Source organism: Micropterus salmoides, unplaced genomic scaffold, assembly GCF_014851395.1.
Source record: "Micropterus salmoides isolate LMB-PRFRI ecotype aquatic unplaced genomic scaffold, ASM1485139v1 Ms_hic_scaffold_4, whole genome shotgun sequence".
NCBI classification, from domain to species: domain Eukaryota; kingdom Metazoa; phylum Chordata; class Actinopteri; order Centrarchiformes; family Centrarchidae; genus Micropterus; species Micropterus salmoides.
The window spans coordinates 18009876-18037873 of record NW_024043372.1 but is presented as its reverse complement, the minus strand read 5'-3'; the positions used below and the strand labels follow the sequence as shown (position 1 = coordinate 18037873).

The 27998-nt window shown below is 40.9% G+C and overlaps 1 protein-coding gene across 2 annotated transcripts; it reads left to right on the top strand.

Moving 5' to 3' along the window:
• The first annotated feature begins 684 nt into the window (after positions 1-684).
• iffo2b (intermediate filament family orphan 2b) lies at positions 685-27842 on the top strand. Of its 2 annotated transcripts, none has more exons than XM_038695905.1 (8): positions 685-1666; positions 17957-18017; positions 20615-20710; positions 21800-21970; positions 22497-22645; positions 23502-23673; positions 23819-23917; positions 24462-27842. In XM_038695905.1, the coding sequence occupies exons 1-8, from the start codon at positions 1206-1208 to the stop codon at positions 24693-24695; spliced, it is 1443 nt and encodes a 480-aa protein (XP_038551833.1). In that variant the 5' UTR covers positions 685-1205; the 3' UTR covers positions 24696-27842. The 2 variants fall into 2 exon arrangements, with proteins under 2 accessions (XP_038551833.1, XP_038551832.1); XM_038695904.1 differs by having other exon boundaries at positions 23472-23673.
• Positions 27843-27998: the final 156 nt, after the last annotated feature.

Here is a 27998-nt window from a genome sequence, read left to right as displayed (position 1 = left end):
AACACCAACAACAAAGCTGAACAAACATTAGTAAAAATAAACATAGAAATAGTATCCAATTCATAACAGAAGTTTTCATAATGCATCTTCATAAACAGCAGCTAGGTCTAGGCTGTAGCTCTTTGTAATATTATTTACAGAAACCCAACATTTACCACCAACAGCAAGCACTTAGCGACAATGGCAAGGAAAAACACCCTTTTAGCAGGTAGAAACCTCAAGCAAAACCTAAATTAGATTATGTACAAGTAGGTGAGAAAATAGGTGTACATATATTTAAATACACTGGTATATGCAGTAACCTATACAAAGAAACAATGAACAATAAAGTGTCTATTTAGTAGTCAAGTGTTTCTGTAAATTGTAAATAAATAGTGCAAGAGAATAAATATTAAGTGATAGATTATGACTTGGGTGGTTATAAAGTAGCCTATGCATGTATTACATCTTTATACAGTAGCCTACATACCGCGTGCAGAATTTATGATGACAATGAACAAGTTAAACACTGAATAAAAATGTATCTAAATTAATTGAGAATGCATTGTGGTCTACTTTATCCTATTAATTAGGCTTATGTTTATGCCGTCAGCCAGGATGTCAGTGTGTGAGAGAAAAGGGGGAGGGAACGTGGGAGGGGCTGATGTCGGTGATAGTGCCTAGTTTAGCACTTTGCAACATGATCCGCGAGAGAGGCCGGGCTCTGCGGTCCTCCATCCTGCCGTCCCACCGCACCACATGGAGACTGGATAGAGCCACACAGTAACGGGGAATGACAAAGAAAGAAGGTGGACCATCTTCCTCTGGCTATATGAACCGGCACAGCATCAGCAGCTCCTGACAAAGCAGAGGCAAACACAGAGATGAGGGTGACGGGAAATACTGCTAGTGCTGGTTGCGGTCTGCGTCAAACCTCTCGCCCCTTCAGAAGATAATGCCCCCCGGTGCCTTTTAAAGGACTTTTGGGGGTTGTTATTTGCTCGTGAACACCCATGCTGCAGGGGTCCATGTCAGTATATCGGGGTACACATCCAGTAGGGACAGTGATGGTCAGCCACTCACATCTGCATTGTAAGGAGGGACTCGTCCTGGGGGAGTGGGATTTTTGAAGGAATATGCAGCGATAAGAAGAACGGGTTTTATATCGCCGCATCCCAAACCAGACAGAGCCACAGTTGGATTACCGGGTGTTGTCGTTAACCAACATGAACTCGCTGTTTTTTTCCGAGTCTCCGCCCGGTCAGGTCTGCAACGTCTCCACCGGGTCGGCCCTGCGTAATGACCTGGGCTCCAACATCCATGTGCTGAAAACCCTCAACCTGCGATTCCGCTGCTTCCTTGCCAAAGTCCATGAACTGGAGAGGAGAAACAAACTGCTGGAGAGCCAGCTGCAGCAAGCTCTGCAGAGACCTCACTACCGGCACCTTTACTCCCGTGAAGTGGCCGTGCAGACGGACGGTCCCGAGTCGCGGCTGCCGGGCACCATCTGGAGTTTCACCCACGTCCGGAGACAAGGGGAGCGCTTTGAGACCTTGCGCGGGCCAGGGGTGACGTGGACGCACCCGGACGGAGTTGGGGTCCAAATAGACACCATTACCCCAGAATTGAGGGCTCTGTATAACGTACTGGCCAAAGTCAAGCGGGAGAGGGACGAGTACAGGAAAAAGTGAGTATAAGGCCGGTCAACATGGTGCCGCACTATAGTGTGTCTTTTGATGTCTGTGCTGCTGATGGTTCCTCCAAAAATCTGGCAATTTGGAGCATGTTTGCATAGCTAAATAAAGTAGCATAATCTATTTTACATCCTAATCTCACAATAATAGTAATAATTTGCAAGGGAGTAGCAAGGAATTCAGGGCCCTGAAAGAGTGTTGCTGTGCTGTGATCTCTTGGTTGAGAGATCTGAGTGGTGGTAATCTAGAAGCTGTTTTGATTGCTTCCCATCTAACCAGTCTGACTTTTTTGCTTCCCATGTGTGTGTGCTGACAGTAGCCTATTGTGGAGGGACATCGCAGTGATAGAGTTACACTTGAGGAGGTAGTGTGGCTATTTCATATGAAGGATGTCTGAGACGCTGCTCAGCATTTGTGAATTGAACTGATCCTGTTTTTATCACACGCTTCTGAGGAAATTCCTTTGCACGGCTCAGTCTCCACCAATTGTTTCCCCCCATTAGTCACATTCATTGCGTTTCCTTGAGGACCCGCTGCAGCGTCCCCAGCTGACCCACGTCACTGCTGGCTACTGGAGGGAGGGGTGCCAAGCAACCGCCTGCTTCTGTTTTCAGTCATGATTCAAGCAGAGAGGCATTTTAACGGGCCCCTGTTTTCTCGGTGAGGTCGGCTCTGACGAACGCTGACTTCCCTGCGAGTGCACTGACTCAGTGACACAGAATGCTTGTGCTTTCCCATTCCTTTGGGGAAACTGCAAATGCTGTCCAGTCATTCTCTGTAACACCAGCATATCCTTTTTTGTGCATTTCTGCTTGAGAAGATGAACGGCAGTGACCGGGACGGCAGCCAAATTGAAAACTGCTGCACCGGAAGCCCAAAATTTTGAATATCCTTTGGCAAAAATGCGAGCTCTTGACTTTATAAGTCATTGAAACAGCCATCTCAGTGGCTTTTTAATTAGGGTTTTAGTTAGCAACATATATAAAGCCACTGCACTTTACACATTCACTCATGAAACATCTATTTTCCTCCAAATAGTGGCTGTTGGGTAGTTGGTAAACTGGTTTTCTATATATTTTATTCATTATTTTTTACATAGGTAGGCCAACAGGTATTTTGTGTTATTTAGGTTTGTTTACATTTTTCTTTACTGACACAGGTAAAAGTGTCAAACATGTTCTTTAAATTCTTTCTACATCTAAAGAAGTGAGGAATAAGACATATTTCTAAACTCTTTTTATTGGCCAATTATCAGGGAAATCAATCTCTTTCCCTGCCTCTCACATTCCTCCTCTGCTCTGAGCTCAACAATTGCATCACTGCTGAGTTCACTGCCCAGTTGTTTTCTTTCTGTCTCCCAGTCTAAATCCTCTTTACTACAGTCACGTTTCAGCATCCAATCCCGAGCCCCGTCCTGCCATGCCTTTTCTGTTCAGTGCTTTTTGTGTTCAGCCATTCCTTCGCCCTTCACTCCACCCCGCTACAGCCCCTTCACCCCTCTGCTCCTCTCTGTGTCACGCAGACCGCTTTGTAAGGCATCCTCAGTTCCAACGGAGGCCCCCCCATGTGCTTCCACAGCGCCCTGGTGATTTATTAAAGCTTTACGTGAGTGGATACACACAAGGAGATGGATGGTTAAAATGTGAAAGAACAGGCTCCAGGATCGCAAATGTGCTTCTAAGATGAAACTCACGACATTATGTAATAAATTTGAAGACGTTTTTAAACACTTAAACCCAAATTTTCCGCTTAAATTTCTCCTTTAAAGTAAAAAAAATGCACTGTTGTCAACAACTGCAGTGTAAACTAGCACACACCTGCTTGTAGAATTGAATTAATCATTGAGGAATGATGAAGTTTACCTTTAATTTGACACATTTGCTTTTAATTCATGTGTATGTAAATGTAATTCTCAGCAACATATGACATACTTAAGAACTATTATGTGTACCAACTTTTTTCTTCAGACAAAAGTTACAAAATCACATTTGAGTAGCTTTTTTGGACAAGTTTTCTTTCTCTTTCCTTCAATGTTTCATTTGAAATTTGTAACCTCTTGATTTGTATTAAAAGGGGAAAAGTGCGGTTTAGATTTGTAATGTCACAAAATAGGAGAAATAAGTTTCTAATGCGCTGATAGTTCCTCAGCTATATATGGTATTAGCCGTTTTTCTGAGCAGAAAAGCTAATAGCTTCAAAAAACCTTTATTGATCTCAATTCCAAATCAGCTGCTCTCCTTTGTACAACATAATTTTGGTGGAGAACAGTCTTGTTCTTTCACAGTGTCTGGATGTATTTGTGTGTCTGGAAAAGCTCTTTAGCTGATTTAGTCCACATTCTTTACTAATTTATCTGATTTCTGGCTTTAAGAACACTGTGGAGTTCATTCACTGCCGTCTTTCTCTGTCTCTCACACAGAAACAAACGGCACATACGCATACAGTTGTCCAAGGGCAGGCTTCATAAATCAGACAGCAAGCTCATACGAACAACCACTTAGTGCCACAGTGTCTGGACGGTGGGGTTACATACCTCTCACACTGACAAACGACCGTGCGAAGGAGGATGGTTAAGGTCAATGCCAGTGCCCTCATCCACACTGTTTTTACCACGCTATCTTGCATCACTGAGAAATCTATCACTTGGGTGTCAGTGAGTCTCTGCCAGTAATTGCCACCAGCATGCAGTTGTGCTTAAAAGGCATTGAAAACAGTGACTGACATTGACGAACATATTTGACAGTTGGCAACACACTGTATATTAGCTATGGATAAAGAATGTGCCTAGCTGTCTGTGACAGCTTCCTTTATGTGAGCAAGAAGGCAAAGGGCACATTTGTTTAGAATTTAAATGTTATACTGTCCGTCCAGAGATATCGCAGACTGCTTTATTCATTACTGCACAGACAGAAAGATAGGGACTAAAAAACAGCAGTTATACTTGTGCTAATATGCTAATACATTTTCAAATAACAAAGATAAGGGTAGTGTTTTGCTTATTCCAAAGATGAGAGCACAGTACAGTATTGATATTACATTCATTTCTGTGTAATAAAGGTGCTGTAGGAGGCAGCTGTTGAGATGATTGGGACCCGGTTGGAACTTGAACGAGAGATCCCCGGTCATTGCTGTGGCCTCTCCTAATTGGTTGTTTATCCCATCAGTGAACAGAGGCCAAACAACTGTCCTGCTGGATCACAGTGTGGACGATACAGGATGTATAGTGAACCAGAACAGTCTCTGTGCCTCCTGGGGATGTTCTTCCTGCATGAATAATTCACTAACAGCTGAATTTAGCTATGTGTGGATCAATGCAATGAATTTCACTGAAGACACTTTTCTGAGGCTTTGATCATTTCTTCCTGCGCTTAAGAGAAAGGAGAGAAAGGCGGAGTTGAGTGTCTATTTTGAAAGTAGGATTGAGGGTTGTCGTACTAAAGTACATGCTAATTACAGGGTGAGGGTATACTGTGATTGAATTGAAGCTGCATCCAACGAAGAGCAACGCCGATGAACTCTTCAGCCTCTCTCTGTCTGTCTTTGGTGCTGACCTGCCCTGCGTATAATCCAGGCCGTCTATTCATTAGAGGGATTTTCTCTAAGCCGTCACCTAGCACCGAGGCTCCAACCTTCAGCCAGCCCTGCACCGCATCCTGGCACGCAGCCTCTACTGAACTGGGGCCTCTCGAAGTGGAAGACTCCCTGCTGCTGAGATACAGTGAGAGAGAAAGAGAGAGAGCTCAGTTCACTAAGACCACTGAGCCCCAGATTAGAGCCTATATTGTTCCTCTCTTACTCCCTCTTCCCGTCTGCGTGGTGTGCGTCACTTTCCCAGAACATGTTTTTGAATGTGCAGCCTCTAGTATTTGTTTTAAAACAAAGTATTCATTTTGTAGATCTCATCATCATCATCATTATAAAACCTGGGTTGTCCTCAGTGGAGAAGTTTAAACATATAGTTCATGATCTGTGCCATAGACCTCCATGTGTTCCAGAAACACATCACTGAGCCACACTGTTGCACTGGGTGTCATGTTCCTTAATTATAATGAGCATGGGCAGTGTAGTTTATTTTGAGTAAATGGCACACACAGAAGAGCAGTGGTTACCAGCCGGGGGGTCAGGACCTCCCAAGGGGTAGTAAGATAAATCCGAGGGATCTTGAGATGATTTTTATAGCACATTTCTGCAACAAAAATCTTTTACATTTTTCTCCTTTCCTTTGCCTGCTTTATACTCGTAAATGTATCAATCTGAGAGGGCAACCTCACCCTGGTTGTACTGCTCACTTCTCAGACACCTATGCAGCTTGTGATGAAGTGTCAAAAGCCAAATAGGGAACCACTGCACTAGAACACCAAATGTGTAAGAATCCGCAGATGAAAATAGTCCCCAACAAATGCACTAATCGCCTCTTCTTGAGAAACCTTTGCTAACAACTAGTGTGCCCTGCTGTTTTGGAAAATTGCTGAGACTTTTTTTCAATCTGAATAGATACATTTGGGACAATATTTTAGGGATTTACATCTTCAGTAGGGACCAGTGGACATACTGGAAGTACCACAGTCAAGACAGGAAAGGATTTTGAGACAGACAAACGCAGATACATTTCTTTCTCTCTCTATCTCTGTATCGATCTGAGGAAGGAAAATCTGGGTGATACCATGATGGGAGTGTGTTTCCCCCTCTGCTTCGTTGCGCCTTTGTTCTCTCTGTGCTTGTGTCTGGAGCTGCTGTGCTGTGCAGCTGTGGTTGATTATTCATGGGTATCGATACAGCTGAGAGCAGTGGCGCATTGCCATATTTAAAAAGTGCAGGAATGCACCTGTCCTTCGTGAGCACTGACTGCATAGGCAGAGCTGTACTGTAGGTCTGATAGGTGGATTGTTTTGGAAAAGCGCTGCTTCGCCTTGCAGCATTTGTGGCCTCAAGCAAAGCAGGAAACATACATTTTGTTAGGTCAAGTAAATCTTTCAACTAAGTCCATAATCATCACACCTAATGCTTATTTACACTTTTAATTTAGGAGTCTTTGCCTTTCTGTTCAGACCTGCTCAGTTTGAAAAGCTATCACACCTTTTCTAAAGGCCTGGATGTGCTGAGACAGCATCTTGACTTAATAACCACTGTATTTCAAAAGCTTGTTAATCTAGAGGAATTGCTGGTTTGCCAGGCACCTTGAAAAACAAACACACACATGTTTGAGCTGTGTATGATGTTGAATATGTGCCAGACAGAGAGATGGTGTGCAAGAGTCTTGACAGGGTATTAATCTCTCTTCTCCTGCATGTTTGACCGTAAAGTAGACCAGATGTCAGAGCTCCTTGGAAATCTTAAGGTTGTGAGATAAAGTGCTTAAACCTCCTATGGCAGCATTTTCATTATGGCTCTCACAAAACATCTTGTCATATGAAAGGCAGTGACCAGAAATTCGGGACGCAGTCCTCGTATTTCATAGCGAAGCTGACCTTTTTTGGTCACTGTAGTCATATTTCACAACTTGAAGTTCTGAATTTCAGCTAAACCAGCCTGTTTGTTTTTGGAAAATACACTTTTTTAAGACAGCAGGTTCTTAGGAATAGGCATGTCATTTAAGAACTTATATTCATTTTACCTCCCACTCACTCATGTAGTTACTGGGAATTTCAGTCAGTTGTTTGACTAAATATTTCTGTAACTTGAATATGTTCTTAAAAATACCAGGTAACACTGTGCTGTTGTAAAGATGTACTACCAGAGTTTTTATAACCTGTTTGTAAAAATATTTCACAACAATCAACACAAGATGTAAACAAACAAAATACCTATGAAGACAGAAAATGAACAGAATACCTGTAAATGATATAGCTAAAGATTTACAGATTGGGTTTTTAATACTTTGGATTTTCAGTGTACATTTGTATTACACATACAGCATTATCTTTATTGAGTCTAGGGACTTCTTGGTTTTGATTTTCTCCTTTCATTTAAGCAGAAAAAAAAGGTAAGAAATGCTGTACTTTACTTTAAGGATGTACTTAAAGAGTGAAATCACCCAGGGACAAAATTATCAATTGTGCACCTCTCTTGTAGCTGTCTGTGCTCCAGGTCACCCTTTCTTTTAGGTTTGGGAAGAGACATTTTACTGTTTGGTGCAAGGTGGTAAAGTGCTGTTGGTCCTCGATAAGGTGTTTGTGTTGACAAGTTGTGTAGTTGCTGAGTGTAACAGAAACAGAAAGCCAACATTTATTAAGGCTACAAAAGTGACTAATTCTACTAATAATCTCATTGTTTTTTAATTACTAATTATTTTCTTGATTAAGTCATTGAATTGATTGGTTTATAAAATGTAAAAAAACAAAACACAATTTCCCAAAGTGTCATCCAACCAACAGGAAAAAACAAATTCAGTTCAAGACTAAGAAAAGTAAGAATAAAGTGTGTGGAACATGAGACATCTTAAAGAATGACTCAATGAACAATTAATCAGTCATTGATTAATCATTGAAACTGAAATAATTACTCTAAAGTAAAAGGCTGGAGTGGCTGTGACTCTGTAGGCTGAGTTAGTGGTTAGATCCCTGAAAGTTTGTCAGTGTCTTGCATTGTAGCTCGCTGCCATCTGTGTTGCGTGAGTGTGAATGGATGATTGGGAGCCACATTGTAAAGCGCCTTGGATAAAAGCAGCCCATTTCCTCATTTACTTAAAATGGAAACAATACACTCTAAACATGCGGGGGGATGTCATGAAACTGTCTTGTGGGCTGGATCTGGTCATCAAGGCCGGTAGTTTCCGTTCGCTCTACGTGATTAAATGAAACATAATTGTGGTCAAAAAAACAGATTTCTCCTGAATAGAACAGAAGTTTTATGTTCACTCCTGGGGTTCATCCTACAGGTGTGTGTGCCCAGGGGCACAAAAGATATTTGTCTAGTGGTGATGTCTCATAGCTCTATTATGTCTCACATAATTTGACTGTACACACCCTGGCCAGTGAGGATTTGTGCCAGAAGTGAACTTCATCTTCTTTTTTCTTTAATGGGATAGCACTCCCAGTGCAGCTCCACCCTAACATGGCCGGGCTTGCAGGCCATTGTTTGTGCTCTTATTCTGTGCACTTACAAAGAATCTTCACAAATCCATGTCATTTGTCAACCAGATCATCCAACTCAAAGCCCTTCATTATAGGATTGTTAAGAAGTCTGGCCCTCTAGTGTTTTTACAAGTTGTGTTCTTACAGTGTTTGTTCAGTTTATTGTCTTATACTTGTGCTGTATGTAAAGTCAATAGCCGGGGGCCCAGAGCTATTATGTGGACTGCAGTAAATGAAATCAGTGGGATGATAACAACTCAACAGCACAGTAGTGTGCTTTGCAGGATGTGGGGTGGGGTCAGTTTGCAGTGAGGGACTGAAGACGAAGGCTGCAGGGAAAACTGATTTTCTGTCACAACGCCCCTCTGCTGCAGACTGCACTAATAAGCAGTGTTCCTGTGTGTAATATAATTTTTCCTTTTTGCTTTTTTATGTGTTTGCCAAGTCCTGAGAGGGAAAACAACACAAGATTATAATAAAATAGCCTGTGGGATAAAATCTGACATTCCAGGTGCTAATCACTAATTCTGAAGTTAGTAAGAAACTCTTGTTGACAGAAATTCTTTTTACTTGCTGCCAGCTCTGCCAGTAAAAACATTTACCTCTCAGCATTATAAACATCATCAAACCAAACTGCAACACCTTTGCGTGTCCCTACAAAGACTGATCACTAACGGTTTGAGAAATTGCCATCATAAACACTTACATAAGTGAAAGCAATTATCCTTTTCTTCAGGTCGTTCCTAGGTCATACCTATTAGTTAAAAACTGTTGATAATTACATGTGAACACCTTTGGGTTTGTCTCCCTTCTGAAGGGGTGACCGCCAACCTGACAGCCAGCATCCCTCAGGCCAGAGAAAAGAGGGCTAGGACAGGCTTTGGGAGTTAAGCAATTAGATAATGCATGTGCGCAGTGCAAACAAGTCAAGCTCACACGCATATTGTTAGGAAAAGTCAGTGTGGCAATGTTGTGGGGCCGGGTCAGGACGGAGGATTAGACATGTTACAACATTGGCTCCCAATTATCTGCCAGCCCATCAGTATGAAGGGAGGATCCACTGTTGTTGTACCAAACCCTCTATTCAAATACATGCTTTCATCTGTGTAAATGAGTCGGTTATATACCTTATTCCAAAGAACATTGGGAACATAATATATGTCCAGGCTATATTTACTTAAGGTTGCCTCGTTGTGTTGCAGCTATGTCGTACAAGATTTTATTCTGTCTGAACTTGCTCCTCTGAGCTGCTTCAGTGTGAAAATCCTTCCATTGAGTGAGGGTTTACAGTAGATTATATACGATCTGAAGTTTTAGTTTGCTAATGATTCATGAAGATCCGCTGACACAGATGACGCTTATAGAAGCTTTATCCTTGTTTGAGTGTGTATAAACATACTACTGTAGCAAGACTTTAATTAAGAGGCAGACGTCTGGTTTAGGATAGAGAACATTCATCAAACCTACAGATTACATTTAACGGTAACCTCTCATCCTCACTGTTAATGCTATTCTATCCAGTCTGTTCCAAACATGCACTACATCCCGAGCTTTTACAAGTGTGTACCAACTCATTGTGCTGCTAGAAAATTTTACAGCTTTTCTAAATTTAATGAAAAGCTGCACTTTGTTGGCCTACAAATATCATTAAACGTATTCATGCAAATAATTGCAAGATATTATAATAACAAGATTATTATGTCAGTTATAAAAGTACAACATTAAATAAACATATGGCAGCAATAATGATAGAAATAAGGACCATGAATTGATTTTATTGCTGTTAAAGCAAAAAGGAAATTAGTTTGGTATGGTCACTCTGCACACAAGATAAACAGTGTAAAATTCAGCACATCATACAAAACAAAAAGTCACACTAAAAGTGCTATTCAATTTATTAAAGGTGGTACAGACATGTTGAACAATTTCCAAATATGCCATAAGTAAATGCTGAGCAGGAAAGACAAAAGTACATATATAAAAAACAGATGTAACTTTATATATGACAGCAGTTTACAATTCACATTGGATAACCTGAAGGAAAGTTTTCTCTTGAACCTCACAGATTTTGATCAGAGCTGCCTGTATTTACTCCCTGAAGGAGGATCTCATGAAGGGAAAATGTTCAGTCAGAGCTATCTCTAACAACTTTCAAAGCCTTTAGATAAAGGCGAGCTTTGTAGACTAATAAAGAGACAGGAGGGAATGACCAAATATTTGGGAGGCAGTCCTGACATTTCATATCGAAGCTGACCTTTTTTGGTCAATGTAGTCATATTTCACAACCTGAAGGTCTGAATTTCGGCTTAAACCAGATTTATTAGAAGAGGAATTTTTAAGACGGTAGGTTCTTAGGAAGGCATGGTGTTGCATTTAATAACCAGTAGTAAGTAACCAATGTCTTTGATGTAAGGGCTCTTCCAGTGAACACAAAGCAGTTTTTATCAGACCTGCATGTTATCCCTAAGGATAACATGCAGGTCTGTGGGTCGCTCCACCACTTTGGTCCAGAATGGTCAACAACCATCAGATAGATTACCATGAACTTTTGTACAGACATTCATCTGAACAACTGTTGCATAGATTGAAATGAAATTTGGTACACACATTCATCGTCCCCAGAGGACAGTTTGTAAAAACTTTGAGCCCCTGACTTTTAGCGCCACCATCAGGTCAGAATTTGTGTTTGCCCAATACTGTTTGATGACAAAATACTGCTAAACTAATGACAATAACACCAGCCTCCACTGTTGTATTTAGTGCTAATTACCAAATGTAAGCATGCCAACATGCTAAACTAAAATTCAATGTAATCATGATAGATAGTCATTATTTAGAAGTAAGATATATATATATATATTCGCACCTATAACAACCGACATACCCATAGTGTATCTACCTCTTTCAGGAATAGATAATATGCTAATACGAAATGATCTCATTGCTACAAAGTCTTCTACTTAATTATCTACCACCCCACCTTGCTCTCCATGTCTGCCTGGTCTGCTCCCATGTTGTTGCGAAGTTTCAGGGCGACAGAGACACAAAGCGTCCTCTTAACCATAGTAACCCACTCCTGCCTGCATGCGCATGGTGCGAGAGCAGAGGGAGAGACGCTGACTGAGATTACTTTGAGCAGCATGCAGGGGGAAAAATTAGCTTACAATATATTAGACTGTATTTCTCACTTTCCCCCTGGTGGTCTGAATAACTCACTAGATTAGACGCTAGTTGCTTTACAGAAATAAATTTGCTGAGAGTCTGAAAAAGGTAGGCAGTGGACTAAACCACTGTGAGGTCTGTGAGGACATAATCTTTCAAAACTGAGAATGTGAGCTGTCAACCATTCGTGTACCAAATACATCAGAACATCACAACAGTGGTTATATTTAAATCTTTGGATCATAATTATTGCTCAGGATAATTCAGAAGTTGGTGGATATTAGTAGGGACATGCCCCTACTAAATTCTACACCCTTGTTTTTTTTTTAAATCCATGACAAAAAAAAACATTACAAAAAATTTAAATATCTCCTCATGGAAAACAAGATTTTGAGAATGCCAAATAATATGTTTAATACCTATATTAGCTACTAGCAAAACATGCTAGTAGCTTGCTCCCTAAGGGCCAATCATAATGGTGGCTTGGGAAAATGTGTGTGGTCACTTGGCAACAGTGCTCGGCCTGGTGGTGTCTGTGTCCTGTCTGGGTTAGGAGGGCTATATTTAAGTCTGGCCATGCTTGTGGAACATCCGTCAGTGAGCGATGAACCTGCCCGACATCTCTGTGCACAGTTTACATGATTGAGTGAGCCAGGAATTAATCTGCATGTACTTCCGATTGAGGGTCCACTGCCACGGTTTCCATGGACACGAGATGGCTTGAGGAGATGGGGGTGATAGAGGACAAATGTTTGTGTGTGGTAGTGTTATGGATATGGATGGAGGTCTGGGAGGGAGGTGGAGTTGTTTGGATGAGCAAAGAAAGGAAATGGGCTTTGACCTTGGCGCATTGTCTCGTCAGCAGGGACCCCCGAGCAGCCAGATGGTGGGCTCCTGAGCCACTGTACCTGCCAGCCTGATCCATTTCGCATCATTAACACGCCACATGTGTGTCTCTTTGGAGCCTGGGAAGGCTACAGATTACAGAGCATCATGACATCCGATCAATGACCTACTATAGACCCCCTTTTTTCCTCTCCTTACATTGCTCACTATTCCACATCTCTGTGCCACAGATGCTTCTTCCCATCACGCTCCTCCTATCCGGCCAAAATTATTGGAAGTTGTGTTCTGAAAGTAAATTATGACCCCAGCTTGTGCACTGTACAGTTGCACATAGAGGTTGGGGAATTTTGCTGTCCTGGACAAGACATTGGCTGTGTCCGTAACCACCCACTACTCACTATATAGGGGGTAGGGAGTCGTGAATGAGTGGTGATTTCAGACACAGCCATTATATAGACACCTATAGGGATCCTTGGGAGGAATCACGTGCGCTCTGGACTCTCGACCGTGATTTGTCATAGCTGTCAGTGGCCTCATTTCATATGAGCGGTTGAGCTGAGTGGGTGTTTGTCCCGCATGTAGCCAGATGTATTGATCCTTGAATCTGTTATCATGTAACACTTCCTGTTTTACTGTTGCCTGCCCTCATGAGAATGAATTGTAATGGCCCTATAAAAATGTCTTTATAGTGTTTAGACTAAGAGCCTTGTTTTAGAAAAAGGCACATGACGATATGTGTCCCCACAAACGTTTACAGCAAGTGAAGGCTCTTCTGACAAAGACATAGAGAGCATTATTATTACAATTTAACACATCAGGTGTAGGTAGGTTGAACATGAATTAGATTAAGGAATACTAATTATTATTGTGTTAATTCTTGTGTAATATTATTACATAATAATATTGGTATATTGGCTAAACTGGTAATGATTAGTTTCCATTTACCTCCAGTAACCCATAAATGCTCCGGTTTTTGGAAAACATTCCTATATACCCTGGGTCTTCAGAGACTAATACAACACAGATTAATCTATACACATTGTAATAACAATAATAAACCCCAAAAATCCAAACTTTGCCATTACTATAATGAACTAGCATAACAGTATGGATATACAATAGTAAGCTAAACAACATTATGTAAATGAGGACAAATATATGTAAAGGTCTAAAGGTATGTGTTTAAGGGGTAATCTGCTCTAAAATACAGGATCAGTTCCTGAGCTTATAATTTGATGTCTGGTTACTAAGAAATTCCACTAAGTAAGTAACACTTTCCAATACATTGTATAGTTTAAACAGGGTGTTGTCTGACTCAAGTTTTTATTTGCTATGAGCAACAGAGGTTTTATGGAATGATACGCAGCCACACCTCTAAGATTCCCCCGTGCTCCTCTGGTATTTACCGCCTGTTGCAGAACAGTCTAGTGGTCACACTGTGGGATCTTTCGATTTTGAACATCAGATAAATATTTGATCATTAACAAAATAATTTATCATTGAACAATCACATCCAAGATATAGTCTTTAATCATTTTGAATCTGGCAGCAATAAATCAACCTTCGAGATTAAATCATTATGGGTGTCATAAAACTATCATCATGAGCTTTGGCATTACAAAGCATCAAGAACAAGAACATCAGTACATCAAATATGGATGTGTGCGTGCTGTGTCCGCAGGCACAGGGATGGGAAAACATTCAGGCAGCTTGCGTGCAAATGTAACTCCCAGACATACCACACAAGGCAGGGAGTGTTAGCGCTGCAGGAATGCTATTGTTCAACAGACAAAAAATGAGATGAGAAAATATCTTTTTGATGTGAGACAGTTTAATTTTTCTTCATTAAATCACAGTTTTTCATGAATCACTGGATATGTAGTTTGCATCAACTGAAATGGGAATTTGTCTGGGTTTTTTTTCCATTTCATTTGAACATTTCTACTTCAAGTGCTGCTGAAGTTACTCATGCAATACTGATTTAAGAAAAAAATATTTAAATTCATTCTGGGCTTTCAGTTTTCTCAATGAAAACTACGTCATTATCTTTATGTGGCTCTTAAAAAACCTCCATAATTCTATTCAGGGTTTGTTTGCCATTTATTTTAGTTTAGTTTTGCCTCCCCCCAAAAAATAAAGTTTATTGTAGCAATTTTAATCGGCTTTGTTGGCTGAAGTAACACATCTGTAACACCACAGTTTTTAATTGCAGAGGAGGTTTCTGTCTGGTTAAACAGATGTCCATGAGTTGACACAGACTCCAACCCTCCCTCCTGTCTTTGTCCTTGTAAGGAGACTCCGGGTGTGTTCATTCGTACTGAGTCACACCAAAGGTACAGGAAAACCAGAACCACAGCTATGGCAGAGAGGCCAGCTAGAAATACCTTTGCTAAGCTGTAGTGTCATCTTTGTTTGGATTAGCCATTTTTATCTGGATGCTTGAAAACAGTCCGCGGTTTTCCATTTGACTTTTATGGATTGCTGAATTGTTACTGCTCCAAGTTATGTGGAAGTAGCTGCTGCTTAGTTCTGTCAATGATTCCATTACCTTTGACAGATGACATAAATAGCCTTGACATTTCATCACAGAGAGGCTTTCTCTCCATCAGTAGGTCGATTTAATCATGTTGTCAAGTTATCACCCGCGGTATTAAAGAAAAGGACGTGGTGGTTTCCTCAGGAAGTGACAACACAAGTGATGCTGAGACAAACGGGAGTTGTGTCTGCAGATGATGCGATGCAGTTGTGAACTCCAAAGACCTTAGCCAGAGTCCTGCGGCAGACAGGCGGAGTGTTGTGGACACAGTAAAGCGGCGCTGCCAGCGTTTTTTTAGAGCAAGGCTTCAATCACAGTGCGAGCTGGCACGCCCTGCCACTGTCTCTCTAATTAGACAGTGTACATTCAGCGGGTCCCGAAAGGAAACAAGGATGAGTTTTGTGGAGAAAGTGAATCTCTACTGACGCATGTTGTGATACCAAAGTGACTTTAGAGTATGTTTGTGTTTCTCCATGGTAAAGGTTCTGGGTGTGCTACATGAATGTCCCAGAATTCAGCAGTGGTCATCAGATTTCAGCTTTCTCCCTTCCGGAAAACATATATGGTCAGGCATGCGCTACTTATACCAGTACACTCAAATCTTCCCACTGGCTCACCCAGTCTGTCTCTCTCTCTCTCTCTCACACACACACACACACACAGAAACCCCCCTCTCAAATTATCCTCCACTGTCGTTGACCACATCACCCACAGTGGCTCATGGTCACATGAGTGTCTGACACTGTGCCATGACTTAATATTACCGAATGAGTTCTTTATTCATTCGGATCCTCAAACTCTCTTTTTGGAAGCATCCGTGACTCAGCATGCCTGCTGTCTCATATCCCAGGGAATAAGATGAGTGTGTATTAGCAGCATGCTGAACTGACTGATGCAGTACAGGAGGAGCGTTCTGTGCTTTGTTTGCAATACATACTGCAAGGCAATTAAAAAGGCTCCTAATTTTGTTTTTACATAGCTGCCATGGTGCAGATGAGTAATATGACCTGTCAGGAGAGGGAAAGCAAAATGTGTTGTTAATCATGGCTTGTGGCCAATGGGGGGTCTGGCTCTTTATTTTTAGCCATGCTAGCGGCATAGTTTGTCCGTCAGTTGGCTGGTTGAGACTGAAATATCTCAAGAACTATTGGACTGATTGCCATGAAATCTGGTACACACATTCATGTCCCCATCAGGATGAATTGTAACATTCCCATCAGCCTCAGTTGTACTGCTGGTACAGCATGCTAACATGCTAAACTAAGATGGAGAACATAGCGAACTTTATACCTCCATAACATAAACAGTCAACTATAGCTTCAACAAATATTGGAATGAATGCGAATGGCTTTGCACATGGGTTGGTAGCGTTAGTTTATGTTAAGTATCTTCGTATGTTTTATCTGTAGCAGATCATGAGTAAACATTTTTACACTGCTCAATAAAATCAGGAGAACACTTAAATCACACATCAGATCTCAATGAATGAAATAGTTCAAAAGTTTAAAATCTTTACTGTACATTGTTCAATTTGTTGAGAACAAAATGACATAACAACAGTCATGGAAACCAAAATCAACTACCGACTGAGGGCTGGATTCAAAATCACACTGAAAAACATGCAAAGTAAAAACTGAAATCAGAGGCTGATGCAACTTGACTTTCATCACGGCAACTCATAATGTGACTCAGTACGCTGTATGGCCCTTAAGGGCCTGTATGCACTCCCAACATCGGGGCATGCTCCTGATGAGACGGTGGATGGTGTCCTGGGGGATCTTCTCCCAGAGCATCAGGGATCAGAGCAATAGTGAGTTCCTGGACAGTCTGTGGCACTACTTGGCTGCATTGGATACACCAATACATAATGTCCCAGAGGTTCTCAATTGGATTCAGGTCAGGGGAATGTAAGGGCCAGTCACCAGTTGTGACAAGGACACTAGCATAATGCAAAACTAGAGAACAATCAGTCAGGAAGGATAAGAGAGAGCAGATGTCTGTGGCCATCACCTGAAAACCATTCCCTTTTGGGGGTTTGTCTTGCTGTTGCCTCTCCAGTGCACCTGTTGTTACTTTCATTTGCACCAAAACAGGTGACGTTGATTCACAGTCGCTTATGCTTCCCAACCAGACAGATTGAAATCCCTGACATTTAATTGACTTGATGCTGTACTTTGATGATTAAGTGTTCCCTTAATTTTTTTGAGCAGTGTATTTGCTTTGTTTTGTCAGCAGTGATATCTTATAAACAGATTCCCACTTCTGATACTTCATGAGGAATGAAGCGGTTAGCATGAAGGAACTCAGACTTCAGGAGAGATACTCCACCCTTTTGGGTGTATTAAAACTCAAATGTCCCTCTTCAATTACTCAAAGGTTCAAAAACTATTCATGAACAATGTTTGTTGTAAAAAGTGTGTGTTTGAAAAAGGATGGAAACATTCTCTCTATAGTTTTTTATTGAGGCAGTGGGGTTGAAACTGTACAAAGGAGGAAGGAGACAAAAGACTGAAAATAGTGGGGTAGGGTATATAATCCCACACTGTCAAGGGCATTTTGTAATCAGAGATGGAACTATTCCCACAAAAGTATCATTAACCTGTCTAGTGGCCCCTTGGGGACCAGGCCCAGCAGTAACTGACCCACCTTTGTGCTCTGTGTTGCAGATGGGAGGAGGAGCTGTCAAAACGAGAGCAGCTGGAGTCCACGGTGGAATCCATGCAGCAGGTTGGAAAATATTACCAATAAAATATATTCCACAAACATATTCAGCTATTTGAAGTCTGACCACAAGCAGACGTACAGAAGAAGTACAAACAACATCTGAGGGAAAATTATGTCTACACGTACATTGTACTATATGCTACTACAGCACATTCATAAACATTGTGTGGAGTCAGAGCTGGAATAGAAGCAGCTAGAGGATACAGCAGGATGCGTGTCAGATTAGAAAAACCATATTACAAACCCATCATGGGGAGTCTGTCAGCCTGGATATAGATATGAACATCAAATATCACCAGCAGCCTACCATTATGCTTCTGTTCAGAGCAGGCAAAGGAAACAGATATAGGGGCAAAACTCCATTTAAAGTGTCACACCTTGAGGCTGTATCACAACTCATAGTACACCATCCCAGCTGGCGTGAGTACCTCAACTAGTCGGCATCCTTCCTCTCTCTGCTTTTGCACAAATCGATCAGTGACAGCAGGCATGTTTGCCTTGGATTCTGGGTCAGCAAAACCCCAGATAGAGAGGTGGAGTGCTGTCCCCGTGGGGGCTTTAACCTTTTAGAGCACACAGGCAGATGTCACTGTGTATAAACCTGTTCAAAGATGGCAAATTCAGAGCAAACAGCCATTTATTATTGAGGGCTCAGAGCCAAAGAGCTGTTACCCTGTGCTGGGCAAAAACTGGTACTTTTCTAGTGATATCTTTTATATTTTCATCCTATTAGTCTTTGTAAAGTTTAACTGCTGAGCACTGCTGTTTACTAAAGCTAAATAGGATAGCTATCCACTTAGTGGGAAATTTGGGGAATAGTTTATTTCGCAAGCTCCTAAGAAAAGCTACTTTTCTTGATAGTGAAAAGGGCTTAATAATTAAGTTTATGGTTTTGCTTGGACCAAAGGTGAGGCAGGACTGAATGTACCAGTGGAGTGTCTTAAGTCTTAAATGTTTTGTGAGTGTAGTATAGATGATGGTCCAGAATTAAAAGTTGAGCCTTAAAGAAATAGGTTAACATCTCTGGAAACGCAGTTATTGACTTTCTTACTGAGAGTTACACTGACCAAAATTACAAACGCAACACTTTTGTTTTTGCTCCCATTCATCATGAGCTGAATCATGAGCTCAAAGATCTAAGACTTTCTCTATGTACACAAAAGGCCTGTTTCTCTCAAATATTTTTCACAAATCTGTCAAAATCTGTGTTAGTGAGCACTTCTCCTTTGCCGAGATAATCCATCCACCTCACAGGTGTGGCATAACAAGATACTGATTAGACGGCATGGGCATTGCACAGGTTTGCCTTAGGCTGGCCACAATAAAAGGCCACTCGAAAATGAGTGAGTTGAATTCAGCTCATGAAGATTAGGGGCAAAAACAAAACTGTTGCATTTATAATTTTGTTAAGTGTATATCAGAAAATTGATTCCCTTCCCATGTTTGAAAAGTAAATATGAAGCTACAGCCAGCAGCCGGTTAGCTTAGCCTAGCTTAAAGACTGGAAGTGGAGGGAAACAGCTAGCCTGGCTCTGTCCAATGGAAATATTTTCCACCTACCAGCATTGGACTTTTAGTGACTCTGCTGGTTGCCTGGCATCCTCACGGTGGTAATAAGACTCCAAGGAACCACCGTGCCTGGCTAACAGATAACGTCACATAAAACCAACCTGTAAAACCACAACTGGAGAATTTTCCACTTGGGTTTTTGTATGGAACAAACAAGATATAACATGTTAGTTGATGAGCTTTGCTGGTAGGCGGATCAGTCCAGGGTCTGAAATTTTCTTCCCCTGCCACTAGGGCAGGTTACTGAACATTTCTATCAGACACTTTTTCTCTGCCATTACCACATGGTGGCAGGTGACCTAAACTTTTTACCTGCCACAGCCAACATTTACCCTGTATTTGGCAGGTGGCAGTTGCTAATTTAATTTCCTGCTTCAGTCAGAACCGGGCTAGCTGTTTCCTCCTGTTTCAAGTCTTTATGCTATGCTATGCTTAATGTGGCTTCATATTTACCATATAGGCATGAAAATTGTATCAGTTATCTCATCTGAAAAGATCTGAAAAATACATATTCAGTTTTAGTCTCTCTGGCCTAATTCACCAAAAACCTCTGTGCGTTACCTTCACCCACATGCAAAGACTCTACATTGACACCTTCCTTTACATGGCTACAGCTCCAGTTTTTAAACACACTGAGTATTGCCAAATGCTTTCAGCGGAGGCTCAAGTTTGCATCGTCTCTGTGATGTAAAAGTGATGTAAATGTAAAACGAAAGTAAACTATGACCTCTGGCTTCTGATCATAAAAAATTCAACAATAACCAGTGTGAAAATGCATAACAGAATGGAAGCTTTATTTGATTAGAAGGTCCTTATCTGAATGTAACATAGGCCAGTTTGTTATCTTGCTGAATGTGCAATAAAAATGTTGTAAAGATTAATAAAAATGGTTGTTGCACTGTATTTTAAAGATTTATTTCACAAACCTTAGAAAGCAGCAGAGTTAATTGTGGTTAAGCATACTCTATTAACCCTGACAGTTTACATGTTATGTGCCTTATTTTAAATACCTTACTGTGACGTCTACTCAGAGCGCCCAGGAGTCAACTGAGGTCCGCGATGAGCTGAGCGAGAAGGTGGACAGACTGAAGGCTGAACTTGTGGTCTTCAAGAGCCTGATGACTGATGTAAGTATTTGTTCAGCGCTGAGGGTGATGTCATCATGACTTCCCCAAGTCTGACAAAGCACCATAGAAGAAGTGCTGTGATAACTCCCATATTTAAACAGGAGTGTTTGAACAATGTTATTCTGATAAAGGCTTGCATTCACACATGCATTGATAGGTCTAGATAATAAAACACACACCCTTCCTTCCTTCGTCATGTGGGTTCAGGAAAAATATAGAATGCCAGAAAGCCTCCAAGACAAGCATTCATTGAAAAAAGCTCAAATAGCAGCTGTAGATCAAGAGCACTTCCTGTTCCGTACAGCTCTGTATTGTTTCCCCGTCTGCTCTAGTGTGATATATAGTTGTAAAATACTGCAGTGGGCTCAGTCACAGCTTGTGCTTGCTCAGGGATAAATATAGTCGGATGTTGTTTTTGTTTTTGGAAAGCTATGTTGTTTATCCTGCTTATCTTCACTGTTGGCATTTGGACATTGTAGAATTTTCATATTATTTTCTGTGCTTGACTTCAACCCTGATGTGTGAATCAACACAGAGACGGGTAAGTGACGTAGAAGTAGTGGATCTGTTAAGAGCCGAGGATTGTTTAATGTATGGTTAGACATCCTGTATTTTGTGGTATGTGCTCTAGATGTGGTTGCCTTGTAGTCATTGCTCACCAAAAAATCATATTGTTAAAACTTTCATTCTAGCAGGAAGACCCAATCTATATGTTATGTATTTACATGATTCATATCTGCTCTACCAGGTCTTATGAAAACAGAAAATCATGGGTAATTATTGATTTGACAAAATGATGCACTACTAGTACTTGTTTTAGTACTCTAATTACACTGATGTTTTATTATTATTTTTAATTTAACCTTAAGTTAACCAGGAAAACTCTCATTAAGATTAAAAATAATGTCAAGAGTGTCCTGGCCAACATAGGCAAGATATGTCACAATATCAAAATTAAACAAAAAGGCCATTAGGCTATAGAGTTATAAATAAAATTGCACATTTGAATCATATAAAAAATGCATCTCTGTATGTGTACACGGTTTGGGTTGCACATGTCATCTAAAACAACTGTCCTTACCCGTGCAGCAAATGTCTGACCTGGACTCCAAGATTCAGGAGAAAGCCAGGCGGGTGGACATGGACATCTGCAGGCGGATTGACATCACAGCTAAACTGTGCGATGTGGCTCAGCAACGCAACTCAGAGGACATGTCAAAGATGTTCAACGTCAGTCCAGCCAGGTCGCTCCCGGAGAGGGTGGGTATCCATCTGCTGTTTCACTGTTTGTCAGAAGAGTGGACAGTAATCGGAGCAAAAAAAATATGAATTCTTTTGTGAAGGAGACAGTCAGCACTCTGTAAATGAAATCCGAGCTGCCTGTGGCTGACTGTGTGTAGTTTCTTTTTCACCGGCTGACTGTGGACTGAGTGACCCTTCTGAAGATGCAGGAATGCATGCCTACATGTTCGGAAACACACACACACACACAAACATATAAACATACACATGGAGAATACTTCCAGTAGTGACTCTTACATATGCATACACACACACACACACAGAAAAAGTGAAATGCTGATATGGTAACTCTTCGCTGCACACAAGGTTATCACATTGCGCCGACAGTGCTGGCTAAAGCCCAAGTATAAATCTCACTGCGAATCAAGTGGATGGCTTTTCCTATGTTATATGTTGTTATACAGTATGTCCCTATTTTCTTATATTTACAGTAGTTATGAAGGAGGTTCCACACAAAAAAGTCATGGTTCTTGGTGTTTCGCAGGGAGCCGCGGCTGGCTGCAGGAGAAAAGAGCGCAAAGTGGTGTCTGATGAGGACAGTTCAGAGATGGATGCCGAGCCCAGCCCTTCAGAGGAGGAGGTCCCCGGCTCGCTCAACATCACGGACGAAATGAAACGCATGCTCAACCAGCTGTAAGGGACACTTGAGACACACACACAGACACCAAAATCAAGTGCTCTTTGCTTTGAATAAACCTAAATATGGTTGAATGAACCCAAATATGGTCCATTCATATGCTCTGCAGTTACACTAGTACAGTACTTTCCTGGAATGTAGTTTTGATGGCGTTGCACTGTGTATCCCTTCATATCCCTCTAGTGTTTAAATGGAGTCATATACAGTGTGCTGATTCAGCAAAACTCAGCAGATATAAATAATGTGGGCATCAGTTTGCTTTGTTAAAGTCACAGTAGTTATTTTTGGAGGCTTTTCTTTGAGAAGCCTATTCACTAACCCCTAATATTTTTAGTCGGTGGCTGTAAAGTATATTTGAATCAGAATCAGCTTTATTTGCCATGTATGTGTATAGGATGTGTATAGAGGAATTCGACTCAGGATTGTACATTGCTCACCATCTGCTTACTTACAATACAATAATACAATAATAAAATCACACACAGGCTACAGTATAGGGAACATATGTACCCTATACACACTATTAACAAAAACAGTATAGACAGATTGAGACAATAGTGCAATGAGCAGAGTGAGTAAAATTATTATCGTTATAAAGTACATGTCGGAGGTGGATGAGATATACAGGTACACATACAGGTTTGCTGAGGTTTGCTATTTGACTGCTCTTGTTTTCCATAAACTCTTTCCCTCTCCTCTGTTTGTCTTCTTCATGAGCGCATCTTCCTCTTTGCATGTGACCTTTGCTCAGTCTGGTGGCCGTTATACTTGTCGTTCCTCTCCTCCCTCTCTCTCTTCTTTCCGTTCCTTGTCCTCACACAGACATTGTTCAGATAACTCCTTTGTTGCCAGGCGCGAAACGTTTGAAATTGACGACGACTGCGACAGTCTGACGTGGGAGGAAAACGAGGAGACTCTGTTGCTGTGGGAGGACTTCACGAACTACAACGTGCCGTGCACCACCGCTGCAGCCGCCTGCACAAACGCCTGCCCCTCTGATGGCAACGGTGAAGCCGCTGAACCAGTGAGTTCTGTCTGCGCTGATTTTCTTTTGCACAGTATATGTTTTTTAAAGGCATGCGAGGCAGTGTGTAGATCATTGATATGGGTGCTGTGTCAGACTTTTTTCTCATGCATGATGAATGAGGCCTCTGTCTGTGCTCTCTAAGGACTCCCAGGATGGAAGTCTTGGCAGCCTCATTGACGAAACAGAGTCACTATTTAAGACCAGAGAGCAGGAGTACCAGGAGACCATCGGCCAGATCGAGGTAGACAATCTGTGTATTTTTGTCTGTGGGGAAAAAAAGACTTGCAATCATAAGGCAAGTTTAAAGCATGAGCAATGTGAGCCATGTCCCAAATCTGAGTGTCCTGGAAAATTGTATCATTTTCTGATTGCACAAAATGGTAAAGTATGTTTAATATCAAATATCTTTGTATACTAACAGATTAGTAAATAATGATGTTTATTATGTAGTACATATGGTATAGAATTAGTATATAGTATGAATTTGGGAAAAAGCTCCAGGAAATACTCCATCTTTTGTGCCGAGTTCATTTAGACCCTGACAGTGGTAATAACCGTTCTGTTAATAGCTATTCACAAACAGAGTGGCTTGAATACTATCATTTCTAATGTGTAATTTGGTGGATATTGTGAAAATGATTGTTCCGTTAACATATAAAGTTTAAAATGGTACACCAGTTTAACTGCATGAAAGCTTCGGAGGGCCTAGCTTTGTTAAAAAGTGAACCACAAGGCAAAGTTCGCACGGTCTCTTCGCTCTGTTTAATCCGGTCCCCTTCTTTTAGATGGAATTGGCCACCGCAAAGAGCGACATGAATCGACACTTGCACGAGTACATGGAGATGTGCAGCATGAAGAGAGGCCTGGACGTGCAGATGGAGACCTGTCGACGGATGATTAAAGGTGGCAGGAACTCTCCCTCTATCAGCTCTGTGGCCAGCAGCGACTCAGGGAACACAGACGAGATCCAGGACGAGATTTCGGACAAGGACGCAGAGGCTGAAGTCCCCGTTAGTTGATGGCTGCATAGGCGGGCTTTGTCCCACCTCCCCCCTGAATGCCCCTAGTTGTCACAGGGGTCAAACGTGTATAGAGCTCCACCCTGCTAGAGAGGTGGAGCAACCTAAATCTGGGCCTGTCTGACCTATTAAAAGTTCTGATGGTCGTGCTCACAGATGCAGGCCCAGAACTGGTGCTTTTATACTATTTCTGTTGTTTAGAAAGTGGTGGTCTTTGCTTCACAAAGAGAAAGGGTGCAAATAGAGTCTGAGCTGTGCTCTCTTCCTCACTGCTGGATCCTTTTCCAGAGCTTCGCATCATTTTAGGGGAGCAAGAAAACAATTCTCAAATGTTTTAAACTGGCTGAGAAGTATTTTGTACAGATTGTTAAGCTCTTAATGTCCTTTTTTTCTAAAAGGAATTGAAAATAGTACATATTGTGCTCCTCCACGTAACAATCACAAAACAAATACACATACATCTTTACATATCCTTTTTAATATTTAGTTTAGATTAGAAAAATGTCTGTGCCCCATAATTGGAACACTATTTTGTTTTTGACATGACTTACAAGGGTCCAGGTAAACTGTTGGGGGTTTAAGTGTCTTCTGCCAAGGAGACAAAACAAGGAGTTGAGACTGATGGTGTTGGAGTTCTGGTGGTTTCTGAGGAAACTCTGCCGGGTTGCCAAAGTTGACGGAGGAAAGGAGCACAGCCTTTTGATGCATCAGGGCACTACTGACGTTCTATGCAATTTAGCTGGCCTTATTTTTGGACTGGCTTTCACCCTTCCTCGTTTCTCTTAAAACCAATACAATTAGCCTTTTAAGCAAAGCAGGTGTTTTCTATGTATCATTTTGAGAAACTCTTCCTTTTTGTGTGTGTTTGAGTGTGACATAATCTTAGTATAGGACATTTGTTTTCTTGGACATCAAAACTGGAACAGTGCCCCCTCAACAAGGGACTAATTCATTCACGACTATAATTGTCGGATTATAATTGTGAATGAAGTCATGAATTTGCCAGATGCTACTGAAACAGGTAGTGCATTGTTCTGATTCTGATGTGCTTTATTGAGGACACATTGTTCCCGTCTTGTGCAGTACATTTTGTGCACATCAAGACATATCATTTTAAATGGCTAAAATCCCATTGTTTTAATAACAGTTGAAGTTATTTAAAGCCAAACGATGCCCTCCAGCGTCTAAAGTAAAACCAAAGGACACATTTTGAAAAGCTTCCCGTTCACATAACTTTCATAAATGACGATCTTACATCTTTTTATTTTATTTTGGAGAACTTATTTCTTTGTTTATGTGTGGTTTCGTTATGAGACTATTTGTCCTGCTGGGGACACTGTTCCAGATGGGTTGCACATCCTGCTTTGTCTCTACTGAATCGGGGCTAAAAGTGTCAGACTGTACATAGAGGGCTGTAGGCATGTGATCGTATACCCCAGAGGCCTTTTTGTTCATATTAGTCTTTTTGCAAATGATTGAGATGTTTCACAGTTTCACGTCTTAGCGTAGGAACTGATCGACGCATGGGGACAGAAGTGATCTTTTTATCACCTCTTTGTATTATAATATATGTACGGTTTGCTGGATCAAAGATTAAGTGCTACTTCTATCTTGAAGTTTTACATAAGCAGAATGTTAAAATACAGGCCTTTTGTTATTTCAGCATGTTTGTGTGGAAGAAATGAGCTTTGGGTCTTTTTTTTTAAATACCATTATTTTTTGAACTAAATAGCTGCAATGCACACTGTGCGCTACATTTTCATCAAAACAGCATCTATCCTAATCAATAATTAATTGTATTTGTGGCAGAACATTTATTTTTCACTGTTTTGTAATCATTCTCTGTTAACCAAAAACTGTGTTACTGTCGCCATATTCTGCTATATTAATTCTGCAGGACTATTTAACTTGTTCCAGATGTTTTGGTCACTTATTGACCGTATCGGATCACCCATAATAAAAATGAAGACATAAGTGAGGTACAGTCATACTCAGAGTGAACCTTCACATCCTTGTTTGAGTTGATATAAAACCAGCCTGATAAGTAACAAAGAGCCATTGTTTTACTGGTACTGTACTTTGTATTGACGACATCAAACTCTTTATTTATTTATTGTATGGCTATAACATCCAGGAACAAAAAAGGTCACTTGAGATTGTAGCCCACACCACTTTGCCCATCACACTAACCAGCCAACCAAAGCATAAGTGTACAGTACAGTAATACGACAAAGATGTAAATCAAGCTATGAATTCTACTAACTCTGGAAAGTCTCAGTCTCACTGTTTGATCATGCCTACCACAGATGTGTTAGTTTACTGACATTTTCTTGATTTTTCAAAATCAGCAATTCTTGCAGACTATTGACACATTACGTTCAGTACATTCTCTCACGTTTCTTCTCTTAAAGCAGGTCAAATTCCAATGACACCCAGTCTCTAAAACTGTAGCAACCCTCCTTAATGAATGTAGCTGGATTGGAGACATCCTCTAAAGCCCTTAAAAGTAAAAGCTGAGCAAAAACAAATGGAGCCGTTTAAATCCAGGGATATATGGTGTTCTGTTACTTATTGTAGATCTTGGTATGTTTTGCTTTACTCAACGGGTTCTTAACGGGCAAATTTACAGTGTGTGACCTAGGTGTATGTAAATGAGGTCCTGGTGGATGTGAATGTTTCATACTAAAAAGGGTTTTATACGATTGGTTTTTATCAGTGTAGCACTGGGATTATGGTTGTGTTAACTGTCGTGTCAACATACAGTTGTACATGTTCATCGACATATGTGTTAAGTGTCATTGCTTAATTTCATAAACGTGACGGGGTACTAAAAAGGTGCAGCAATACTTGTGGCCATATTTGGGTAAAATCTACTGAACTGTCTTTCATTTGCATCACAGGTTGTTGATTTAATTTTAAGTGGTTGATTTGTCTGCTTTAATTTAATTGCTTTTCTCTTTAAGATTTGTGGAATTATTATTTTGGTGATACAATATATTCATGTAGGTCTGGGTCTGACTGTGTCACAATTATGAATGTACTCAATTGATATTGGGGGGAAAATGAAATAAAATGGTGGATTGGATTAAAAACAAGGCTACTCTTTAAATAAATTTTTCATTTAAAGAGTAGATGTCAAGAGATTGATCATTGTGTTTGCATTGTTTTTCGTTAATATGATCTAGTTTTCTAGCATTAGTATAATACCTCCCTCCTGCCTGCAGCTTGTTCAATATTCTGCTAATTTTATCCAAAACAAAAGAAAGACAATATTTACCTGGTCCTTACATGCTTACACTGGCT

Excerpts from the sequence above, each read along its gene's own strand:
- iffo2b (XM_038695904.1), top strand. The coding sequence starts at position 1,206 with ATGAACTCGCTGTTTTTTTCCGAGTCTCCGCCCGGTCAGGTCTGCAAC. Across the intron at positions 1,667-17,956 it reads AGGGACGAGTACAGGAAAAA|ATGGGAGGAGGAGCTGTCAA; the intron begins GTGAGTATAAGG and ends TCTGTGTTGCAG. Across the intron at positions 23,918-24,461 it reads AGACCATCGGCCAGATCGAG|ATGGAATTGGCCACCGCAAA; the intron begins GTAGACAATCTG and ends CCCTTCTTTTAG.